The following is a 20,850-nucleotide window of genomic DNA, read 5'->3' as shown; positions in this document are numbered from 1 at the left end:
GATAGAGCAGCAGGGAGACATGACCAATGCTGGGTGTACTTTAGAGGATTTGGACAACACAACATACCAACAGTTGGACACTAGGCGAGAGATGGTTGCTTTGGTTTTTTTTGTTGTTGTTGTTGTTTTGCCTGAGCCATTGGAAAAAGATGGATTTGATTTTCTGAGATGGGGAAGGAGAAGATCTGGGGGAAGAGTGTTGGGAGTAGGATTGTTTGGCATGCAGAGAGGCTGAGGAGTGTCTGCTGACAGGCGGAGGCCCGCACACACACACAAGATCACACACACACACACATGCGACAGCCACTGTCCTCAGGGCGGTGTGGAAACAAGGGCCAGGGCCTGTGCAGCAACCGATGCAGTTGAGTGACGACAGGTTCTAAATGCCAGCCTCACTAGCCACTGGCCAAGATCCACACTCTCCACAGCCCCTGGCTGACAGGCATACTCCCTTCCAGACCAGAGACCTCACTCTGCTCTCTGCCTGAGCTACTTCCTGATGCATATCTTTAAGTGACAGTGGCAGGGATAGAGCAGCTGTGTTCTGGAAGGAAATCACACCAAAAACACCAGCTCTCAAGTTTTAAATAATGTCAAACCTCGTTAAGGCCAAGTAGAAGGGATGCAATTTAACTTGGGAAACAGAAAGTTGATCCCAACAGCCAGCCCCCACCACTAGACACTACAGAGAACAGAGGATGGACCTCAGGGAGCAACTGGCCAGGGGAGCGTGTCACTCTCTGAGCCTCAGCTTCCCCATCCATACCTCACAGATGTACATATATGTGAAGAGGCACAGAGTGACATTAGTAAAAACTTGAATGAGAAAATCAAGTTGCAGAATGATATGATACCATTCACAGTTTTAAAATGCTTACAACCTGCAGAAAAAAATACTGAAAGTTCACTAAAATCGAAACTGAAAGAAATTGGACTAAAATCCACAACACTCATCTCAAACTTTCACTGTCTGTATTAAGCATTTCTGGATTAAATTATTTCTCTTAACAGGGAGTATTTATCAGTTTCTTTGTATTCACAGAAAACGAAGATTAAAAGGAGAGTTAGATAAAATAACACTCCCACCTACAAAGGTTGAGAACTGAAAGAACAAGTGCTATTGGGTGGGGATGAGGGAAGAAGGCCCTGCATGGAGGGAGGACCCCCCCACCCCGCCCCCGCCAGCTCCTTCAACAGGCAGAACAAAGAACCCAAGATGAACCGTGACCTTCAGTGGACTGAAAGGGGATGCTGCTGCCACTTTCCCATTTGTTGTTGGCAGCTTAACAGTCCACCTTCTATATCACTTGCTACAGCGACTCCTGGGCTCTAAGCAGTAAACCCAAACCCCTTAGTTCATCCCTGCAGCCCATCTTCTACCTGGGCCAGTAGCTGTCCCAAGTGGACATCAGGCCACAGCATCAGTGTGGGCTCATTCTGAGAGGGCCCACGGCCCACACTGTTCCTCACTAGGGCTGCCCACAGCAACAACGCCCATACAGCTTGACGGCTTCATCTCAATGTTAAACTCTTCCATGGCAGAAGATTTTTCCCATTCATCTCCATTTTCGGTGTGGAGCAAATAGTACGGGTTCAGAATGTGCTACCGAGTTAAACCTACGTTTCTGTAAATTAGCCTCACAAAGTGTATGATTCCTGGGATTGCCCTACAAGGCAAAATGTAGCAAGCAAATCAAGTGCTTTCATTAAAAAGTCCTGGGACTCGGGCTTCCCTGGTGGCGCAGTGGTTGAGAATCTGCCTGCCGATGCAGGGGTCACGGGTTCGTGCCCTGGTCCGGGAAGATCCCACATGCCGCGGAGCAACTAAGCCCGTGAGCCATGGCCGCTAGGCCTGCGCGTCCGGAGCCTGTGCTCCGCAACGGGAGAGGCCACAGCAGTGAGAGGCCCGCATACCACAAAAAAAAAAAAAAAAAAAAGTCCTGGGACTTCCCTGGTGGCACAGTGGTTTAGAATCCACCTGCCAATGCAGGGGACACAGGTTCAAGCCCTGGTCCGGGAAGATCCCACATGCCGTGGAGCAACTAAGCCCGTGCACCACAACTACTGAAGCCCGCGCACCACAACTAAAGAAGCCAGTGAGCCTACAGCCCATGCTCTGCAACGAGAAGCCACCACAATGAGAAGCCCACACACCACGACGAAGAGTATCCCCCACTCACTGCAACTAGAGAAAGCCCACACACAGCAACGAAGACCCAATGCAGATAAAAACAAAAAACAAAAAAAACTCCTGCATTCTGACTTTCTGGGAGGCGAGGGTACTGAGATGGAGCCTCACAGGTTGAGGCCAAGGCGGAAACAGGAATCCAGGGAGATGGTCCAGGCAGAGGAACAGCATGGGCCAAGCCGCTGAGCTGAGTGTCTCAGGCAAAGGAAGGGAGGCCACAGTGAGTCCTGTGCTAAAGGTTTCCTGAAAAAGAGAACTAAGTCTTCCTCACTGATTGAAGCTGGGTTCTGAACCCTTAGTTGTCTGAAAACTTAAGACACTCCAGAATACAGGTGTTTTCTCTCTCGTACATCTTCAGAAGAGCCCGTGGTCCAGCTGCCTGGCTAGGAGCTCCTTGGGCCTTCAAAGACCTGAACTGAGAAGATGAGGAGGACAGACTCTCCCTGCAGCAGTCCTGTGACCCAGATGGGGACGGGCCACACCCATACATGTGGGGGCAGGGGGACAGGTGCCATATACCCAGAGCCTCTGGGGGTAGAAGACCAGCCTGTCATCCCACAAGGTGGGGAAATCCAAGTCTAGTGGGTCTGGAACCCAGGTCCAACACTCTTCGTTCTACCTGGCATTCTTACAAGCTGCCCACTGTGGAACGTTCCACTATACACTCTAAAGCCCTTTTGTTAATCATGTTTAAATTGTTTGTTTTCACCTGGAGAGACAAGCACATGGTAGGGCTTAAATGACACTTGCCAGTGAAGAGGAGGACAGAACAGTTGTCCTCAAATGCCTCCACGGCAGCCTCACCTCAGAAAATTAAGACTTGCCCTGCCAGGGGCTGCGGAAGCACTCATGGGGAGGCCTGGGCAGGGAAGATCCCCGCAACCAAAAGGTACAAGCCCCCTGTCATCAGATGTCATTGCCACCCACAAGGTAACAGGCCATATGATGGCAAGGTCATGCCATCAATGTTCCTGGTGTATCCCCAGCTCTGGAAGAGTGCCAGCCACATAGTAGGTGCAGTTCAAACATTTAATGAATGAACAAATGTAGGTTTTACAGAGAGGAGCTCAGGGACTGGGGGGTGGGGTGAGGGGTTGGTGAGCACAGGCTCCCTTTCACCACTGGGATTCTCAGATCTCAACCCAAGTTTAATGCTCCTCTGTTGTTAACAGAAATGTGGGGTCTTCCTTTATAGACAGAACACCTTACACTGACTATTTACCCCACATGGATCATCTCAGATGCAAGGTGAGTGCTATCGTCAGCCTCTGTTTTACAGATAGGGAAACTGAGGCAGGTGAAGGTCACACAGCAAGTGGGTGGGACAGTGCTGGGAACTGAAGCCCATGCTCCTCCAGACAGTGCTCACTGAAACACCCTGTCAACTACCTAGAGTCAGGCGTGGTTTCCAAAGGACACAGGGAGCTCCTCACAAGCAGGAAGTTTCGCTCTGGCCCAATGGGGTCCAGGCGAGATATTAAATGTTTACAACTTTATTGAGTGTTATGAGTGAGACCACACCTTTTGCTGTTTGCTTTCAGAGTACAATAAGTTCTGCTGGAACACAACATATGTATTCCCAAAACTTGCCACATGGTGCAAAATCATGCAATAAAAACACAGGGCTTGTAGGAACAATGGGGTTAGGGCACAATACCCTAAAACTTCATCAGCGACATAAAAAAAAGACAGGAACCTGATTTTTAAATGGCAGCACGTTAAAGAGCTAAGAAATACACAAATGCTGCCTGAAGCCTTATGCTTCACCTGATGGAAGACCTGGTGCTTGCTGTGACAGTGGGTGGGATGCAGTTTCTGAGTTACTGTGATGTGCTGGAAGGAAGCTGTCTGACCCCAGAAGGGGATGCGTGTAGCCTTGAGGGGACGTGATGCGCATGTGAGGCCTGTGCATTTTCCTTTAGGGTACCAGCAGGCGCTCTTTTAGCTAGCAGCAATTTTCCAGATTCCTATAGTACAGGAGTCTGCAAACTTTTTCTTAAAGGGACACAGTAAATATTTTCAGCTCTGCAAGTCATTCAGTCTCTGTCCTGATTACTCAAGCTCTGCAACTTTGACAGTTCGTTCTCGAATGGGCACGACTGTGTCCCAATCAAACATTATTTACCCAAACAGGCCAGCAGCCTGTGGGCCATAGCTTCCCAACCCCTAGACCTAGCATTTCTCCTGGACAAAATCGCACATAACCAAACGGTGTGCCCAATATATTAATAGTGTTGGAACAAATCTGCTTTTCCAAACAAGCCTCACAGCAGAACTGTCTACAGAGAAAAATCGATTTCAAATAAAGGACCCGAATGTGTAAATTCAATCCAAGCCTAGAACTCAAGGTTAACCCTTTTGACAAGTCAGAAGAAATTTAGTTTCAAAAAGTGTCGAGTGCAGACTGCTTACTGCAGGGTCAGTCTATCCCACTACGTGGGTCTATTCTATAACATCCTAAAAGCCCTACACAACTCTCAAGATAAATAGGTCCATCGTAGAGGGAAATTACATGCTATAAACTCAATTGCTGCAGTGGATGAAACTTTAACCCAGTTACAGAAACAAGCAGTTCCTAAACACACATGCCTGAGCATCAGACCAAAGCTCTAAGGAAAAGCACAGGAGCTGAGAACGACCTGATTGGGGAGAGGCAAGGGCGGGGGGAGGCAGAGGGCAGGGGTTAAGCCAGGAAGAAAAGTGTGAATCAAGCACACTAGAGCTGAGTCGCTAGAGACCTGAGGGTCCCTGGGAAGAGCCATAGGGCCAGGTTTCTCCAGGTAACCAGGAATCACCTTTGCCCTTGAGGGCTGGGGACAGGCAGGTCATCTGTGCTAGAGAAACCCTAAGAAGCGCACTCTACCTGTTTGGAGGGGTTGGGATCCGGGAAAACACAGGTTCACACCATACTGCACCCAACTGTCCCACTCTAGTGCCATCACAGCCATGCACCTTGCATCCTTAATGAACCTCGGTGCATTCTGCCTGCAACTATAGCTCCACAGCTCAGCCCCAGACTGGGGACACCAGGAGAGCCTTGGGAACAGTTAGGCTCAGCCTCCACCTGGTCAGCACCTTGGTCTTTCAATTCTCCTGACCTTTATGTGAACGCTAGGCCTGACTGGTAGGCACATCACCTCACCCCCAGCCTCGTGGTGTCGTGTCCATCCCACACAGGAGCTCCCTGGACCTGGGGACTTGTTGCAAGTTTTCTGAGCCTTCTTCCTAGTGTTAAGGTAAGCCGACGCTGGCTCGCCAGATAAACAGCCACGTAACAAAAATAAAAGACTTGACTAACAAATTCTGTCCTGCTGAAGGGGCTCACTTGCTCTTTCAAAGGCTTCTCACAAGGTGGGCAATCTCACTGCTGGCTTCCAAAGGTGGCCAGTGGTGCCTAGGCTCTGGGTAGGCTGAGGCAATGAGAAGGGAGTAAAACAGATGAGGAACACAGGTGCTCCAGACTTGGGAGCATCTGACCCCACTTGATGGACACCCTACTGGCAGAGGATGGACGCAGGAAACCAGGGTGTCGGCAGACACCTCCCTGCTCCCCAAAATGCAGCACACCAGGCTAGTTGAACACCAAGCAACCTTGCACCACACATACAAATACACACGTGTGTGTGTACCCACAATCATGCAAACACAAACACATGCGCCCACGTACACATGCACACCACACACACTCATACGTGTGTACAGTTTTCATCCCCTCCTCCCACCTCCAAACCTTCTCCAATTACAAAGCGTCTTCTCTATTCATTTATGAGCAAAAGAAAAGCAGTTCTTATGGGTGATCAGTGTCCAACTATCTCAAGAAGCAAAACCATTAAGTATGGAAATGAGATTAGACACAGGGTCCAGGATCACCAACTTCTAAAGCAAGCGAAGAAGCCCAGAGGGCCTTGTAGAGAGCCCTGCAGGGCCTTGTGTGGATCCCTGCACACCTCCGCCACATAAACCCACAATTCCTCCAAGAAATAATTTCACACCTGGGTGGAACAGCTGAGCATTTTAAAATCACTAGCACTGCAACCATGCTCATTTCTACTACTTTGTGCACACAGTAATTTAAGTTTCCAGAGAAGGCAAAGAACTGACTTTTGTCTACTGTTGTTTATCTGAGTGATGCCTGAACCCAGAAGGGAACTTCTGCAGCACCGAGGAGCCTGGTCAGTTACTAACGGCCAGGGACACCCCTCTCCTAGTTTACAGACCATCTGGCCCAGGATGCGGAAGCCGACAGGCTCCAAATACTGATTCTGCGCCAGACGGTGACCTCCAAGGGGTCAGTGACCTGCAGGCACCCACCACCTTTGTGGAGGGCAGGAAAAGCAGCTTGGGCTGGCCGGGGGCGGGGGGGGGGGGGTCCCTGCCTTCATGGGAGCAAAGACCCAGTAAGGGCTATGAGATATGTGTGTCAATCACCATTTTGTTACAAATCAACACTGGAAAAGAAATCCACCCTGCTGCTCCAGAGGAGGAGGCTAAGGATCTAGCTTCATTTGAGCTAGGCCCCAAGAGTAGAATCTGGAGTTGTAGATAGAGACGGAAGAGGGAGAAAGAAATGGTAGCATAAAAGGTGAAGTGGCAGAAATACACAGGCACATGAAAACCCATCTCCAAAGTAAGTAGATGAAACCAAATAAAAGGAGATCAGGGCTTCCCTGGTGGCACAGTGGTTGAGAGTCCGCCTGCCGATGCAGGGGACACGGGTTCGTGCCCCGGTCCGGGAAGATCCCACACGCCGCACAGCGGCTGGGCCCGTGAGCCATGGCTGCTGAGCCTGCGCGTCCCGAGCCTGTCCTCCGCGACGGGAGAGGCCACAGCAGTGAGAGGCCCATGCACCGCAAAAAAAAAGAAGATCAAAACTTTTAACAACTTTTAAAAATGGAATGAGGTTGCTTAGAAGGAAAAAACATTCCCCCATTACAGTGAGGCCACTTATATTCAGCGTGAGAGGCTAAACAGTGATGATCAGGCTTCCCACAGACTTCTCTGACTCTGGGTGCCCTGCAGGAGTGCAGGGACTGGGGGTGGGGCAGGAGCCCTGACCGGCCCGCCATCAGCCTGTGAGAGTGAGGAGAGCTGGAACCTTTAATTAGGTCCTGAAGGACAGAGGAGGGGAGTGCTGAGACCTGTGAAATGGCACAGAGTATGCTCCAAAAAGACACATGCACGCACACAGCTTAAATGAAGTGCCTCCAGTCACTCCATCAAACAAATCAACACTGGCCCTCTCCGCAGGGAGCTCTCTGCCCTCAGCCCCCAGAGGTGCACTCTACCAGACACCATTTGCAAATGCAGTGCTCAGCTCAGACACAGAAGTCAAAGGGGAAGGTTAAGTTCAGGAGCATCTCGACCTCCTCCTAACAGGGCACTTCTACCATGCCAGGTGTGCCCAAACACCACACTCCATCTGAAATGCCAATGACCCATCTACAAGGCCATCACCACCCAGAGGAGTCATGCAAGATAAAGTCAGACCAAATCAGCCATCCAATCAAAGTCACCTTCAGTCCTTGGTTCAAGAACCACCCTGATAGGTAGGTATATAGATTGTTAACACTGAAAAGAGTAAGAAAAAAATAAAAATAAAAAAACCCACACACAGAACCTCAGGCTTTTACATTTACAAATAATTTACAATCTGATTATTTTTTTTAAGGTGGAGGACATATAAATACAGCCTCTGAAATAATGCTTTTTTGGGATATATTTAATAAAATTAACCTAGAAAGCTGAAACTTTAATGTACTCAAGTAGTAACCACCCAACATTTTAAAAATAAAGCCTGGGGCTTCCCTGGTGGCGCAGTGGTTGAGAGTCCACCTGCCGATGCAGGGGACATGGGTTTGTGCCCCGGTCCGGGAAGATCCCACACGCCGCGGAGCGGCTGGGCCCGTGAGCCATGGCCGCTGAGCCTGCACGTCCAGAGCCTGTGCTCCGCAACGGGAGAGGCCACAACTGTGAGAGGCCCACGTACCACAAAAAAAAAAAATTAAATAAATAAAGCCTGAATGGTCTTCAGAGTCCTAAAGGAAAATCCCATGTAGACGTGCACTGTGGAGAAAGGCGCTTGGAAGCACCTCACCCCAGCACCGCTTGTAGGAACAGAGCAGATTTTGGGACAAGTCATCTCCAGAAAAATCAGTGGTCACTGCCTTCAATGAAGTTCATGCCACAGTAACAACCAGCCCTCTGGTAGCATGCCCAGCCACTCAAACTCACCTGGGGACATGTAGGGCCTAGCCTGGAACAGCCAAGTCCCCTGACCTCAACAACCATCCTCCCTCCCTGGAGTCATGGGGGAGGGGCGGCTAAAGAAAGCACAGATCCTGTTGGGGAAGATGGTGTAGGTAGGGAATAGTATGTATGTTTTTATCTTCCCCCAGACATAGACAATCTCCTAAAAACTTCTGAAAACAGGGAACACCACTAACCAGACAGGCCACGTAGATTCCACTGAGCTCTGTCTACCCCTCAGCCTCATGCCTTGGTCTCTGAGTGCCCCTTCCCAGGGACATGAGACGAAAGCCTGTCTACACCTCCTAGTCAAAGCACATAGTAGGACAAAGTACACCTAAACTGATCACGTTTTAAGAGGTGGGGAGAGGGATGGGTAGCGAGTGTTTTTAAAACTGTTGATAGCAGCCCCAGGCTCACCCCCACATGAGGACTTGGATTTTGTGTTTACACTCTCAGAAGTGTTCAGTAAGCACCCAACACTGCCCACCTGGAAGTGACCTCACATGGGTGTCTGAACCTCTGACAGCGGGGGCCTGTGCCCGAAGACCAACCCCTGCAGCCCCGGAGAGAGAAACAAATGGTGCCAGAGAACGTGACACAGAAATAAAGGTGCCACCTGTGAGGGGAATCTGAAAAATATGAAATGTCCACAGGGAAATGGTGACCAGGAGTCCTCTGGTGTAGGACGTCACTGTGAGGGATGTCCGGATGAGTTTCCCTCCCACAGGAAAGGACCAGTCCTCTGTCCTTCCCAGCTGCCTCCCAGGCTGAGCCTCCTCGGCCCACAAAGGGTTACGCCTGCCATTTCCATGCCACCTGCAATGTGCCAATCGGGTGTCACATCAAAAATGGGAGGCCTTAACCCTTCCAGGGCTGACTCCCTCAGGGCCTGGCCAAGAACGCAGCCCTGACCACCAGCTTCATCGAGCTGGAAACGGCAGGAGGTTTCACACAGAAAATTCCAGGAAGGGCCAGAAAAGCTTTCTCCAGTCTTGGGAGGAAATGTGAGTGGAAAGTGGGAGAACCAAATATGCATCTTTCATCATTTTCAACAGGACACCCAGCAATGTGGTGACGCCACTGCCTGGAAGCGCTGCCTGGGCTCCTTTGTCAGCTCCTCCCTGCACACATCCTGCGGCAGCAGGGCCGGCGGCCGCCCCAAAAGGCTCAGAGCCAGCAGAGAAACCTACGTCTAGGACTAAATAAGTTTCTGGTCTCAATGAAGCCCATGGGCCTAAGAAACAGTTCCTACTGATGAACAGTTCTTGCAGCACTTCCTGCACAGCTGTGAGTGCTGGAACAGAAATCCTACTTCTCTCCTCCACCCTGTAAGTGGAAATCTTCCCCTTGGGCAGGGGGTTGTTCTCAGTATAGACACCTACAACAACCTCCAGGAAATAGCCAAGCTGACCTAGTGCATATCACATCAGTGGTCATTTTGTAAAACATGCTACTCAAGGTAAAAGCAAGGCCTCACCCCAGTCAAGGCCCTGCTGGCCTCTATGACCTGTCTACTGCCATCCCGTCCCCCACACCCCTCGAACCTATTCTCTCAGCTCTAGCCACTCTGACATCCCAGCTGCTCCTCTGAAAACCAAGTTTACTCCCACCTCAAAGCTTTTGTACTTCCTGCTCCCCTGACCTGGAAGCTCCTCCCCCACGTCTCTGTATACCACTCTCTTCTTCAGCCGAAACAGCAAAGTTACATGTATCTCCCCCTTCCATGTATGCACTTCGGTGGGTCTCTACCCCTTTCCCACTTCATCACCACTTGACATTCTATTTACTCATCTCTCCATTGCCGTGTTCGTCCCCCCCACCCCATCCCCCACAAGAACAGAGGATATCTCTTTGTTCAGTGCTACCATCCCAGGGCCCAGGACAGAACAGGTGTTCAATACATATTTGTTAAACAGATGAGAAAAAGTACTTTCAGAACTTCCAGCTATGGCACTCCCCTTTCTGGTTACATAAGCCAAGAAGTCTTCATGTCAATAGAAAATATAATGATCAAAACCAAACAAAACCCTTACTTCATACCATATATGAAAATCAACTCAAAATGGGTCCAAGACCTGAATATTAAAAGCTAAACCTACAAAACTCTTAGAAGAAGCGTATGTAAGGGTAAATCATGACCTTTGATTTGGCAAGAGATTCTTAGATATGACACCAAAAAGCTCAATATCAACAAAGAAAAAAGATAAATTAGACTTCATCAAAACTAAATTCTTTTGTGCAAAAGAGAGTGAAAAGATCAACAGAGTGGGAAAGACATTAGAAATCATATCTCTAATAAGGGTCTGGTGTCAGAATATATAAAGAACTCTTAAAACTTAGCAACAAACCCAATTCTACAAAACAGGCAAAAGACTTGAAAAGACATTTCTCCAAAGACAGACAAATGGCCAATAAGCACATGAAAAGATGTTCAACATCATTAGTCATTAGGGAAATGCAAATCAAAACAACAATGAGATACCACCTCTCACCCACCAGGAGGAATATTAAAAAAAAAAAAAAGGGGGGGGGGAATAAGCATTGTTGAGGATGTGGAGAAATTGGAACCACCACATATTGCTGGTGGGAATGTAAAATGGTAAAATGGTGCAGTAATGTGAGAAACAGTCTGGCAGTTCCTCAAAAAGTTAAATACAGAATTACCATATGACCCAACAATTCTACTTCTAGATATATACCCAAGAGATGTGCATTTATTCAAACAAAAACTTGTACATAAATGTTAAAAAGCAGCGCTATTCACAACAGCCAACAAGCAAGAACAACCCAAATGTTCATCAATGGGTGAATGGATAATCAAAATGTCATATATCCATACAATGAAATATTTTTCAGCCATAAAAAGAATAGGTCTTCCCTGGTGGCACCATGGTTAAAAATCTGCCTGCCAATACAGGGGACATGGGTTCAAGCCCTGGTCCTGGAAGATCCCACATGCCACAGAGCAACTAAGCCCATGCACCACAACTACTGAGCCTGTGCTCTAGAGCCCACGAGCCACAACTACTGAGCCTGCATGACACAACTACTGAAGCCCACGCGCCTAGAGCCCATGCTCTGCAACAAGAGAAGCCACCGCAATGAGAAGCCCATGCACCGCAAAGAGTAGCCCCCACTCACCGCAACTAGAGAAAGCCCGCGCACAGCAATAAAGACCCAACACAGCCAAAAATAAATAAATTAAATAAATAAATTTATTTTTAAAAAGGAATAAATTTCTGATTCATATCACAATGCAGATGAACTATGAAAACATGCTAAGTGAGATAGGCCAGACACAAAAGGCCATATAGTATATGATTCCATTTATCTGAGATGCCCAGAGCCACGCGAATCTAGAGACAGAAAGTATCAATAGATTAATGGTTGCTAGGGACTGGGGGGAACAGAGGTAGGGGAGTGCAGGAGTACAGGCTAATACGTACAAATTTCACTTTGGGATGATGAAAATGTTCTAGAACTAGAGGTGATGGCTGCACAATATTGTGACTGTAGTAAATGCCAATGTATACTTTAAAATGTTTTAAATGGTGAATTTTATGTGAATTTTACTTTATTATTTTTTTATGGTAGGAAAACAGAAAACAAAATAATCTTAACCTCAAGAGCCACAACCCCTCTACGGCTGCTAAACTACTAAAATGCAAAAGCAGGCTTACTCTGACCCCCAAGAGCACCGAATAGGGTCCTCAAGGAAAGACTCCTTTGTGTAACAAGATCCCAAACAATCGAAGAGCCATTGTCCACTAGGATGCAGTCCTTCCACGAGCAACAACCGTCAGCTTCTCACAGCAACCAAGGGGTCCACAGCAAGCCCACGGTACAGATGGGAGTGTGACCACGTGGGACACAAATGGGACAATTTACCAACAGGGAGCCAACTTGGAGAGAGGGCAAGACCTCTGATGGCAGGGGTAACACGGGCCACAACCGCAGATCTGGATTCAAGTCAGGTCTGTCCCAGGCTTCACACTGAGACTGTGCCAGATGCCTCAGTCTCACAGACATTTCACTCATGCATTCACCCAAACACCTGCTTAGTTTCTACCAGGGAGCAGGAGCTAACTGGGCCCCAAGGACACACTTGGGGTTTCAACAAAAGGCCTCCCACCCATAGCAGCATAGCCCCAGTATGCTGTTGGGGGGACACACACAGATGTGTGGGGTAGGCAGTGGACAGAGCAGGCTGAGACATGGGGCTGAGGTCCCTTGCACACTAGGAGTTGCAATAATCCCTAGATCACACATAAGGATCAAATCTGCAAAGCGGTGCTTTTTATAAGACAAAGTCATACTGAAGATCAGCTAACTACCTACTTTATCCAGTCTTAATTGGCTATGGCTTCTATGGACAGACCACACCAAGAGAGAGGTGAGATTGATTTCTAATGAATAATATATTAATTTATGTCAGAAAACAACATATGGGACATTACAGCATCAGGGTGTTGATGCACTGTGGTGATAAAATGCACTCTGGGTACTGGGGGAGGTGGGCGGAGTGCTCCCGGAACAGAAGGTGCCATCAGCATCACACTACATTAGGTCAAAACCAGAATGCCTGGTTCATCTCCGCACACCTCAGCTTCCTCACCTGTGAAATGAGAACAGCACCCACTTTATCACTAAGGTTCTTCAAGGGCTCCGTGAAGGTACTGTAAGTGTTGTTATTACAGAAAATGAGAATGCTGTTAACAAGAGGTTGTCCCACTTGACAGGCTACTGGTCACAGCCCCTCACAGCAATTCCAGAATCTCTGTTGAAGGTTTTCTGCTTGAACTTTAACCACAAGTGGCCACCATCCTCACTTTTGTAAACGAGTGTTTCCCCTGCCCTGGGTGACACGAATCATAAAGCTCCCTGAGGGAATGCCTGGGTCAAACCCCATCTTCCAAACTTTTCATTACGGAAAATTGCAAACATACCCAAAGAAGCAGCGAGAACAGCACAATTAACTGCTCATGCCCACCACCCAGCTTCCATGGTTGTCAGACGACCACCTTGGTCTTTCACATGCTCATGCCCACTAGCCTCTAAGAAGAAAATGCCATACAACATGCATTTATGAACAGTTCAGTGTTAATCACTACAAGGACACAAAACCACAATCCCATGATCACACCATCAACAATTAAACAATCATTCCTCAATCTTTGTTGAAGTCACGCTTGGCTGAAATCTATAGGTTCCCCTGCCACTTTCTTTTCAATCATATGTTGAAGAAATCAGGCCATTTGTCCTGTTTCCCACAATTGGGTTTTGCCAGTTGGCGTCCCTGTGGTATAATGTAACACAACCCCAATGTCCCAAAACTAGATTTTGAAGTCCAACCAAGCACACATCCCTCTGGAAGTATGTGTACCCTTCCTCGGGGGCTGGAAGCCACTGAGGTCCACTGTCTAGACCCACCATTTCATCAGATGCCTGCAAATGTATGAATTTATAATTCCATCGTTTCATCTTAATTAGCCAGAATGTGAATAGCTACACGGTCCATTAGCCACATGTGGCTATTTAAAAAGATTTAAATCAAATAAAATTAAAACTTGACTTCCTCAGTCACGCTATTCCAGGTACCACACTGGACAGTGCGAGTAGTGGATTCTGGAAAATTCTGGCAGCACTGATCTATCTTCGAAGGAAACTAGCTCTTACCCACTTTTTTGTTCCTTGTAAATACAGTCCATAGAGTAGAGGCAGGATAAATGCTTGCTTCTTTCCTTCTATCTACCAATTTTCGAAATGAGTTGATTCCCTAACACCTTCTGAAGGGCACCAGTGAGTTTCTTCCTTTCCTTTGAGCACCAATAGGAACCCTAGATTTTTTAATACATTTGACGCTCCAACTCAGGGACTAATTCTCATTCACATTTACCTGCCCCATCCTTGGTAGGGTGGAGGGGGGGATTCCTTCTGACACAACCCTGGTACCATCTTATACAACTGGGACATTCCCAATGCAGATTTAGAATTAAAACATTTTCACTTAAGTATTTTGATCTTTTATTTGCATATGTCTTTCATCCTAAAAATTTTGGGTGTTTTTTTTTTTGCAGGGTGGGGGTGGGGGTCATAGTTCCCCAACCAAGGATCAAACTCAGGCCCCCAGCAGTGGAAGCGTGGAGTCCTAACCACTGGACCACCAAGGAATTCCCAATTTTGGTTCTTAAGGACATCAATTACTTGTTTTCTCCTACAATATATAACAGTAAGACTATGGACATTGTTGACCTGAAACCAAAAATATGATTCCTAAAAACAGTTAAAGATTTTTTTCTAATTTTTGCCTTTATGGCATATCTCATATCTTACAATCAAACTACTATGATTTAGGGAATCCCCTGGTGGTCCAGTGGTTAGGACTCCGCAATCTCACTGCCAAGGGCCTGGGTTCGATCCCTGGTCGAGGAACTAAGATCCCGCATGTCACATGGCATGGCCAAAAAAAAAAAAAAAAGGAAAAATAAAAATAAAAAATAAAATATAGGGCTTCCCTGGTGGCGCAGTGCTTAAGAATCCACCTGCCAATGCAGGGTACAAGGGTTTGAGGCTCTGGTCCAGGAAGAACCCACCTGCCATGGAGAAACTAAGCCCGTGTGCCACAACTGCTGAGCCCGCATGCCACAACTACTGAGCCCGCATGCCACAACTACTGAAGCCTGTGTGCCTAGAGCCTGTGCTCTGCAACAAGAGAAGCCACTGCAATGAGAAGCCCGCGCACCTCAACGAAGAGTAGCCCCCGCTCGCCACAACTAGAGAAAGCCACAACTCGCCACAACTAGAGAAAGCCTGCACGCAGCAACAAAGACCCAACAAAGCCAAAAATAAATAAAATAAAACAAATACACATGTCTATATCCCACCCCCACCATTCCTTATGAGGGATAAAAGTGAGTGCAGTACATCTCTTTATCCTTCACTTTATAATTTTTTCTACTCACTTCACCCTAGAAATCACATCACAATGACAAGAAGACACCTCTCCTTCCTCTGCTCAGGGGCTCAGCTCTACCCCACTGGCGATCCAGCACCATCAGTCCCAGTCCCAAATGACAAACATCTAAGTTATTTCCAGTTTTCTACTTCAGGATGTTGTAATGAACAGTCTTGTCACAATCCTTATTTTTGACAGTCTATCTTTGGCATACATTTCTAGAAGTGGACTTGTTGGAGCAAAGGGTAAGCAAATCCCCCTCCGAGGAGTTGTGAACCTCCAAAAGCAACATATGGTGCTGCCTGATTCCCACCAAGAGAATGGTGTCCGCCTTTCAGGACAAAGGGTCAGAAATATCTTAGGGAAGCTCCAAAGAGCATTATTCTTAGTATCAGAAAAGACTGAGTATCTTTTATGCCTCGGTTAAGGGTCATCTGCATTTGCTTTTTCTATTTGTTTCTCTGTAAGTCACACCCATTTTTGATCCTTAACACCAAGCACAAGGCCAGTCTCTCAGCACGCAAGCAGTGTATGTAGTTGCTGAACGAACAGGAGCCGACAAGCAAAATTCAAGGGTGGACACCAATTCCATTAGCCCAAGAAGGCAGCCTGACCTTCAGTATTCACACCGACAGCCACATATACTGTGGGGGCTGTGTATGCGCCTCAAGACTCCCCAGGACCCAGCCCTCCTCCTGCCTTGCTCTTCCTCTGTGCCTGGAGTCCTGGGCAGCAGGAATGGGGAGGCCTCAGCTGACTTCAGGCCATGGTTCAACTGAAAGTGGAACAATCAATCAATCTGTTGAGCTGACTTACACCCATGACAAAAAGTACACAAGCTGACATATTTATACATCTCTTAAAAATAAGTGCTCAGGGAATTTCCTGGTGGTCCAGAGGTTAGGACTCTGTGCTCTCACTGCCAAGAGCCCAGGTTTGACCCCTGGTCAGGGAACTGAGATCCCACACCACAACCAAAAAAAAAAATTGCTCTAGGGTGTTTTTGCCTGTTTGACATCGACCGCCGTCTGCCACAACCATTCACAGACCATCCTTTCCCTTCAAGCCCCTTCACTCACCGGGTACAGAGAGGCAGGGCCAGAGGGAACACCTGAGGGGGCTTCCAGAAATTCCCTCCGGAATCACCAAACTAACTGCTTTGTAATGCTCTGGCTGTGTCTTCCTTGTTGGCCCTGTGATAGGAAAGCAGTTTTCTTTCATTCATTCATTCACTCAGCAAGTACTTACTGCTCGGACTATGTACTTCCTAGTTAAGAAAGGGCCCGGCAGAGGTGGGGTCACCCAGCCGAGGACCTCAGAGAACCCTAAGCCAGCCTGCTGCCTTCAGACAATGCCCTGGGCTATAGGATAAGGGATGATGACTCACCCCTCTGGGCTGCAGGTAAGACCCTGTCGAGACGTAAAGTACCACGATTTTCCAACACTAATGTCCAAAGAGAGCCTGTTGACAACCAAGCGCCAAACCCACTTTCTAGGTGGGTGGCTCACTGCATGCTGCCACCAGCACCAGGTAACGAGCACTGCCAACACCGATGATCCTCAACTAGCCTAGGAAACCGGCACAGATTTTGAGTCATTTTTTGTCTCCAGAGAGCTCTGGGGGCCTGGGGCAGGGCTGGGGGGGATGTAAAATGGTGCAGCCACAATAATAACAGTCTGGCAGTTCCTCAGAATATTAAAGATTCATGACCCAACAATTCCACTCCTAGGTATCTATCCAAAGGAAGTGAAAACAAGTCCACACAAATTTGTGTACATAAATGTTCATAGTACTATTCATAATTACCGAAAGGTGGGAATAGCCCAAATCTATCCCAGATGAATGGATGAACAAAATGTGGTCTATCCATTCGATGGAATATACTCAGCCACAAAAATGGATGAAGCACTGACTCATGCTACAGAGTGGATGAACCCTGAAAACTTGCTGAGTATGAGAAGTTAGACACACAAGGTCATAGATATTATGTGATTCCATTGATATGAAATGTCCAGAACAGGCAAATCCAGAGATAGACAGTAGATTAGTGATTGCCAGGGGCTGAGGAAGGGAGATTGGAGAGGGACTGCTAATGGGTATGGGGTTTCTTTTGAAGGTGATGAAAGTGTTCTGGAACTAGATAGATGTGACATTTGTACAACTCCTGAATATACAAAAACATCACTGAACTGTATACCATAAATGGGTGAATTATATGGTATGCAAATTATCTCAATTTAAAAAAAAAATTTTTTTTTCTAATACCAGTAAAGTTTGTTTTTGCTGGGTAAACATTCTGGAAATGTTTTCCTGACATCAGGATTACCTGACCATGCCCATACTATCATCTTTCTATATGCAGATAAGAGCTGAAACCTCACACACCGACCCCCAACCCTTGTCACATACCTTGCTCAGCCCAGCAACCAGTTCTTACCTTGTACAGCTGTGACACTGTTTGAAGGGCATACACCTCTTGGAAAGTCACCAGCCAGCTGGCCTATAAGAGGAAGCAGCTAACCAACCCAGGAGGTCTCCAAGCTATCTCCGTGTTCTAAGACATCTCTCAGTCCTACATTCTTCTCCAGGTAGGCAGCCCTGGCCCAAAACATCACTGGCGTGATAGTAACAGACAAAATCCCACCTGGGTTTTGGGCTCTGTCCTGCTGGGTCCCGAAAGCCCTGGACAGAGTCTCCACCTGAGAGCCCTAAGCAGTAGGGGATGGCTCAGTTTCCCCACAGGCACGGGGTGCGGTAAGGGCAATGAGCTCCAAGCACTGGTGGTTAAGGATAAATTCTAACGGTCTCTGTCAGCATTGGGAAATCACAGGAATGGCCAGAGGGCAAAGGCCACTTGGCCAGGATTATCCTCTGCCCCTGATGCTCACAGAGGACAGTTCATCCTACTTGGGCCTGGCCTTTTCAAACGAGTGACCCCTGAGATGCAACAGGAGAGCAAACGGCCATCCCGGAGGAGGCAGGGCCTGGGCAGCCCTGTGGAGATGGCCCAGTGTGCAGTCCCAGAGGTAGCTGTCTTCCTCCTTCTCCTCTAGGAGGTGGCCATCAGCTTCTAAAGCAGTGCTCTGTTTCAAATGTCCAAGGACCTGAATAAGGCCTATTGGGTAAGTCAGTGCCTCCGTTCCACAGATACTAGATACTACACACTCACCTGGCTTCTGGGCATGGGACGGTGGTCCTACCAGCCAGCCATGGTGGGAGCTATGTCAAAAGGCAACTTCCGTCAACGTGCTGGACAACCTAAAGCAAAGAACAGAGGAAGAAACACTGAGTTTCCAAGGAAAATTTCTAGAACGTACAGACAGTTTTAAATGTCTCCAATCCCTGGAATTACATAGCGAAATTCTAGATTTCAACCAGAGCTCTGTGTCTGCTACGTTCCAAGGGAGGGCAAGCTGAGGAAATCAATTTCTATCAGTCTCTGATGTACGACCCAATAAGATGCACTAACCAATAAATACTAACATCTCAAACACTACAGATCTCATCTTTAGCAATATGGATGGAGACAAGAGGTGGTACACAACCACAAGCCAACATACTGAACACACAGAAAACAGTTCAAGGTTTTGAGGTTTTGATGATAATGGTAATGACATTAACAGCAGAAATAGAAATACTAGCATTTAATAGATGTTTAGTAGTGAGTTCCAGGTACTATGCTAAAATTCAGTATCTCTTTGAATCCCCAGGACAATCTTAGGGATAAGTTACACAATCACCCTCATTTTACACATAAGGGATCTGACATGTCTGATATTCAGGAACTTGCCCAGGGCCACCCAGGTCTCCCTCTCCAGAGGTGACCTCTCCCCTCCCCAGTGCCCACTCCCCAACATAGACCCCAAGGAAACCACCCACCATTACAGGCAGTGCACAGTTTGTCCTCAAGAAGCTGAGGACATGAGGTGCCCAGGGACGGACAAACTTCATCTCCCACATGGAGGTGGCTTCACCGCCATAGGGCAACTAGAAGTTTCACTCAGGGATCAACTCCAAAGGTCGTATACTGCCCAGATAGAAAGAGGCTGCCTGTTTTACAGATGGGAAAACTAAGGCTCAAGAATGTTTAGGAACTCTCCCAAGGTCCGAGAGACAGCATGGCCCCAGAACTTCCCCTCCTTTGTGACATCAGATGTCCAGGGCTCTGAGCACAGAGACTGAACCCAGTGAACCAGCCAAATCTCAAACTCCCAGGCAGTTGTCAGTTGTAGCTTGCCAAATATTGTCAATATCACCTCTGTTGTCATTCTTTGCACCCACATGACTACCAGGAGCTTGCTCTGATATGAAAACTTTATTTTTAAGCTGGGTTCACAGCAATTCACAGTTCATGGATGGCGAGAAACAATCCCACAGGAGAACTTGCAAAATAAGCAAATATCAGTGAACTCTATGGAAAGACCTTTGGGAACCAAGGAGCACACAGCATCCTCCTCAGTGAGGGCCAGGGCTACTACAGCCACCACCAGGGCTAGCTCCTAGGGAGAGGGGCCCTTTCTGCCACTCTTTTTGGCCCCATTCAGGCTGGGAAATGCAGTAGATGCCATGAATCTTAGTTCTCTCTCTTTTTTTTGTTTTTAATATTTACTTAGTCAGTTAGGCTGCACCGGGTCTCAGTTGCAGCACGTGGGATCTTCGTTGCCACATGTTTAGCTGCGGCATGCAGGCTCTTAGCTGCGGCATGCATGTCGGATCTAATTCCCCGACCAGAGATCGAACCCAGGCCCCCTGCATTGGGAGCGCGGAGTCTTACCCACTGGACCACCAGGGAAGTTGCAATCCGAGTTCTTTTACCTCTCAAGCCAAGGCCTCTCTCTGCCATGGAGGGGGAAGCCTCAGAAAGTAGGGGTACTGGGCTTTTCCAAGCGCCTACTCTCTTCAGGATCAAGGTCAATATACAAAAGTCAGTGGTATTTCCATACAATGGCAACAATTACAACCAAAACTCAAAGCTCTTAAAAATAAAATCAGTTAATACTACCATAAACGTGAAATACTTAAGGATAAATCTGATTTTTTTAAAAAAATGTGCAAGACCTATAAGCTGAAACTACAGTAAGACGTCACTAAGGGAAATTAAAGAAAACCTAAATAAACAGAGAGATATGACTTTTCCATGGGTCAGAAGGTGTCAATTCTCCCCTAAATTGATTCACAGATTCAAAGCCCCAATCAAAAATTGCCAGCATGGGACTTCCCTGGTGGCACAGTGGTTAAGACTCTGCCTGCCAATGCAGGGGACACGGGTTCGAGCCCTGGTCCGGGAAGATATCACATGCCGCAGAGCAACTAAGTCCGTGTACCACAACCACTGAGCCTGTGCTCTAGAGCCGTGAGCCACAACTGCTGAACCCATGTGCCACAAATACTGAAGCTCACGCGCCTAGAGCCCGTGCTCCACAATAAGAGAAGCCACCGCAATGAGAAGCCTGCGCA

General features: G+C 47.6%; 1 protein-coding gene across 14 annotated transcripts in view; it reads right to left on the bottom strand.

Moving 5' to 3' along the window:
* The window catches only part of GATAD2A (GATA zinc finger domain containing 2A), a 100,969-nt gene that overhangs the window by 44,369 nt on the left and 35,750 nt on the right, over positions 1-20,850 (bottom strand). For 7 of the 14 annotated variants that reach the window (XM_059063393.2, XM_067032574.1, XM_067032570.1 and 4 more), the window contains one exon: positions 18,563-18,651. The exons of 1 other annotated variant lie outside the window; for it this stretch is intronic. In XM_059063393.2, coding sequence (XP_058919376.1) covers positions 18,563-18,577 — 15 coding nt within the window. In that variant the 5' untranslated portion in view covers positions 18,578-18,651. Of the gene's footprint in view, positions 1-16,471; positions 16,586-17,830; positions 17,896-18,562; positions 18,652-20,850 lie in introns of those variants that run through there. 6 more of the 14 variants (XM_067032563.1, XM_067032561.1, XM_067032565.1 and 3 more) reach the window with 3 other exon arrangements.

This window comes from Kogia breviceps, chromosome 4, assembly GCF_026419965.1.
Source record: "Kogia breviceps isolate mKogBre1 chromosome 4, mKogBre1 haplotype 1, whole genome shotgun sequence".
In the NCBI taxonomy this organism is placed as follows: domain Eukaryota; kingdom Metazoa; phylum Chordata; class Mammalia; order Artiodactyla; family Physeteridae; genus Kogia; species Kogia breviceps.
Note: the sequence above shows the minus strand (reverse complement) of the source record. Positions and strands in the feature narration are given on the sequence as shown.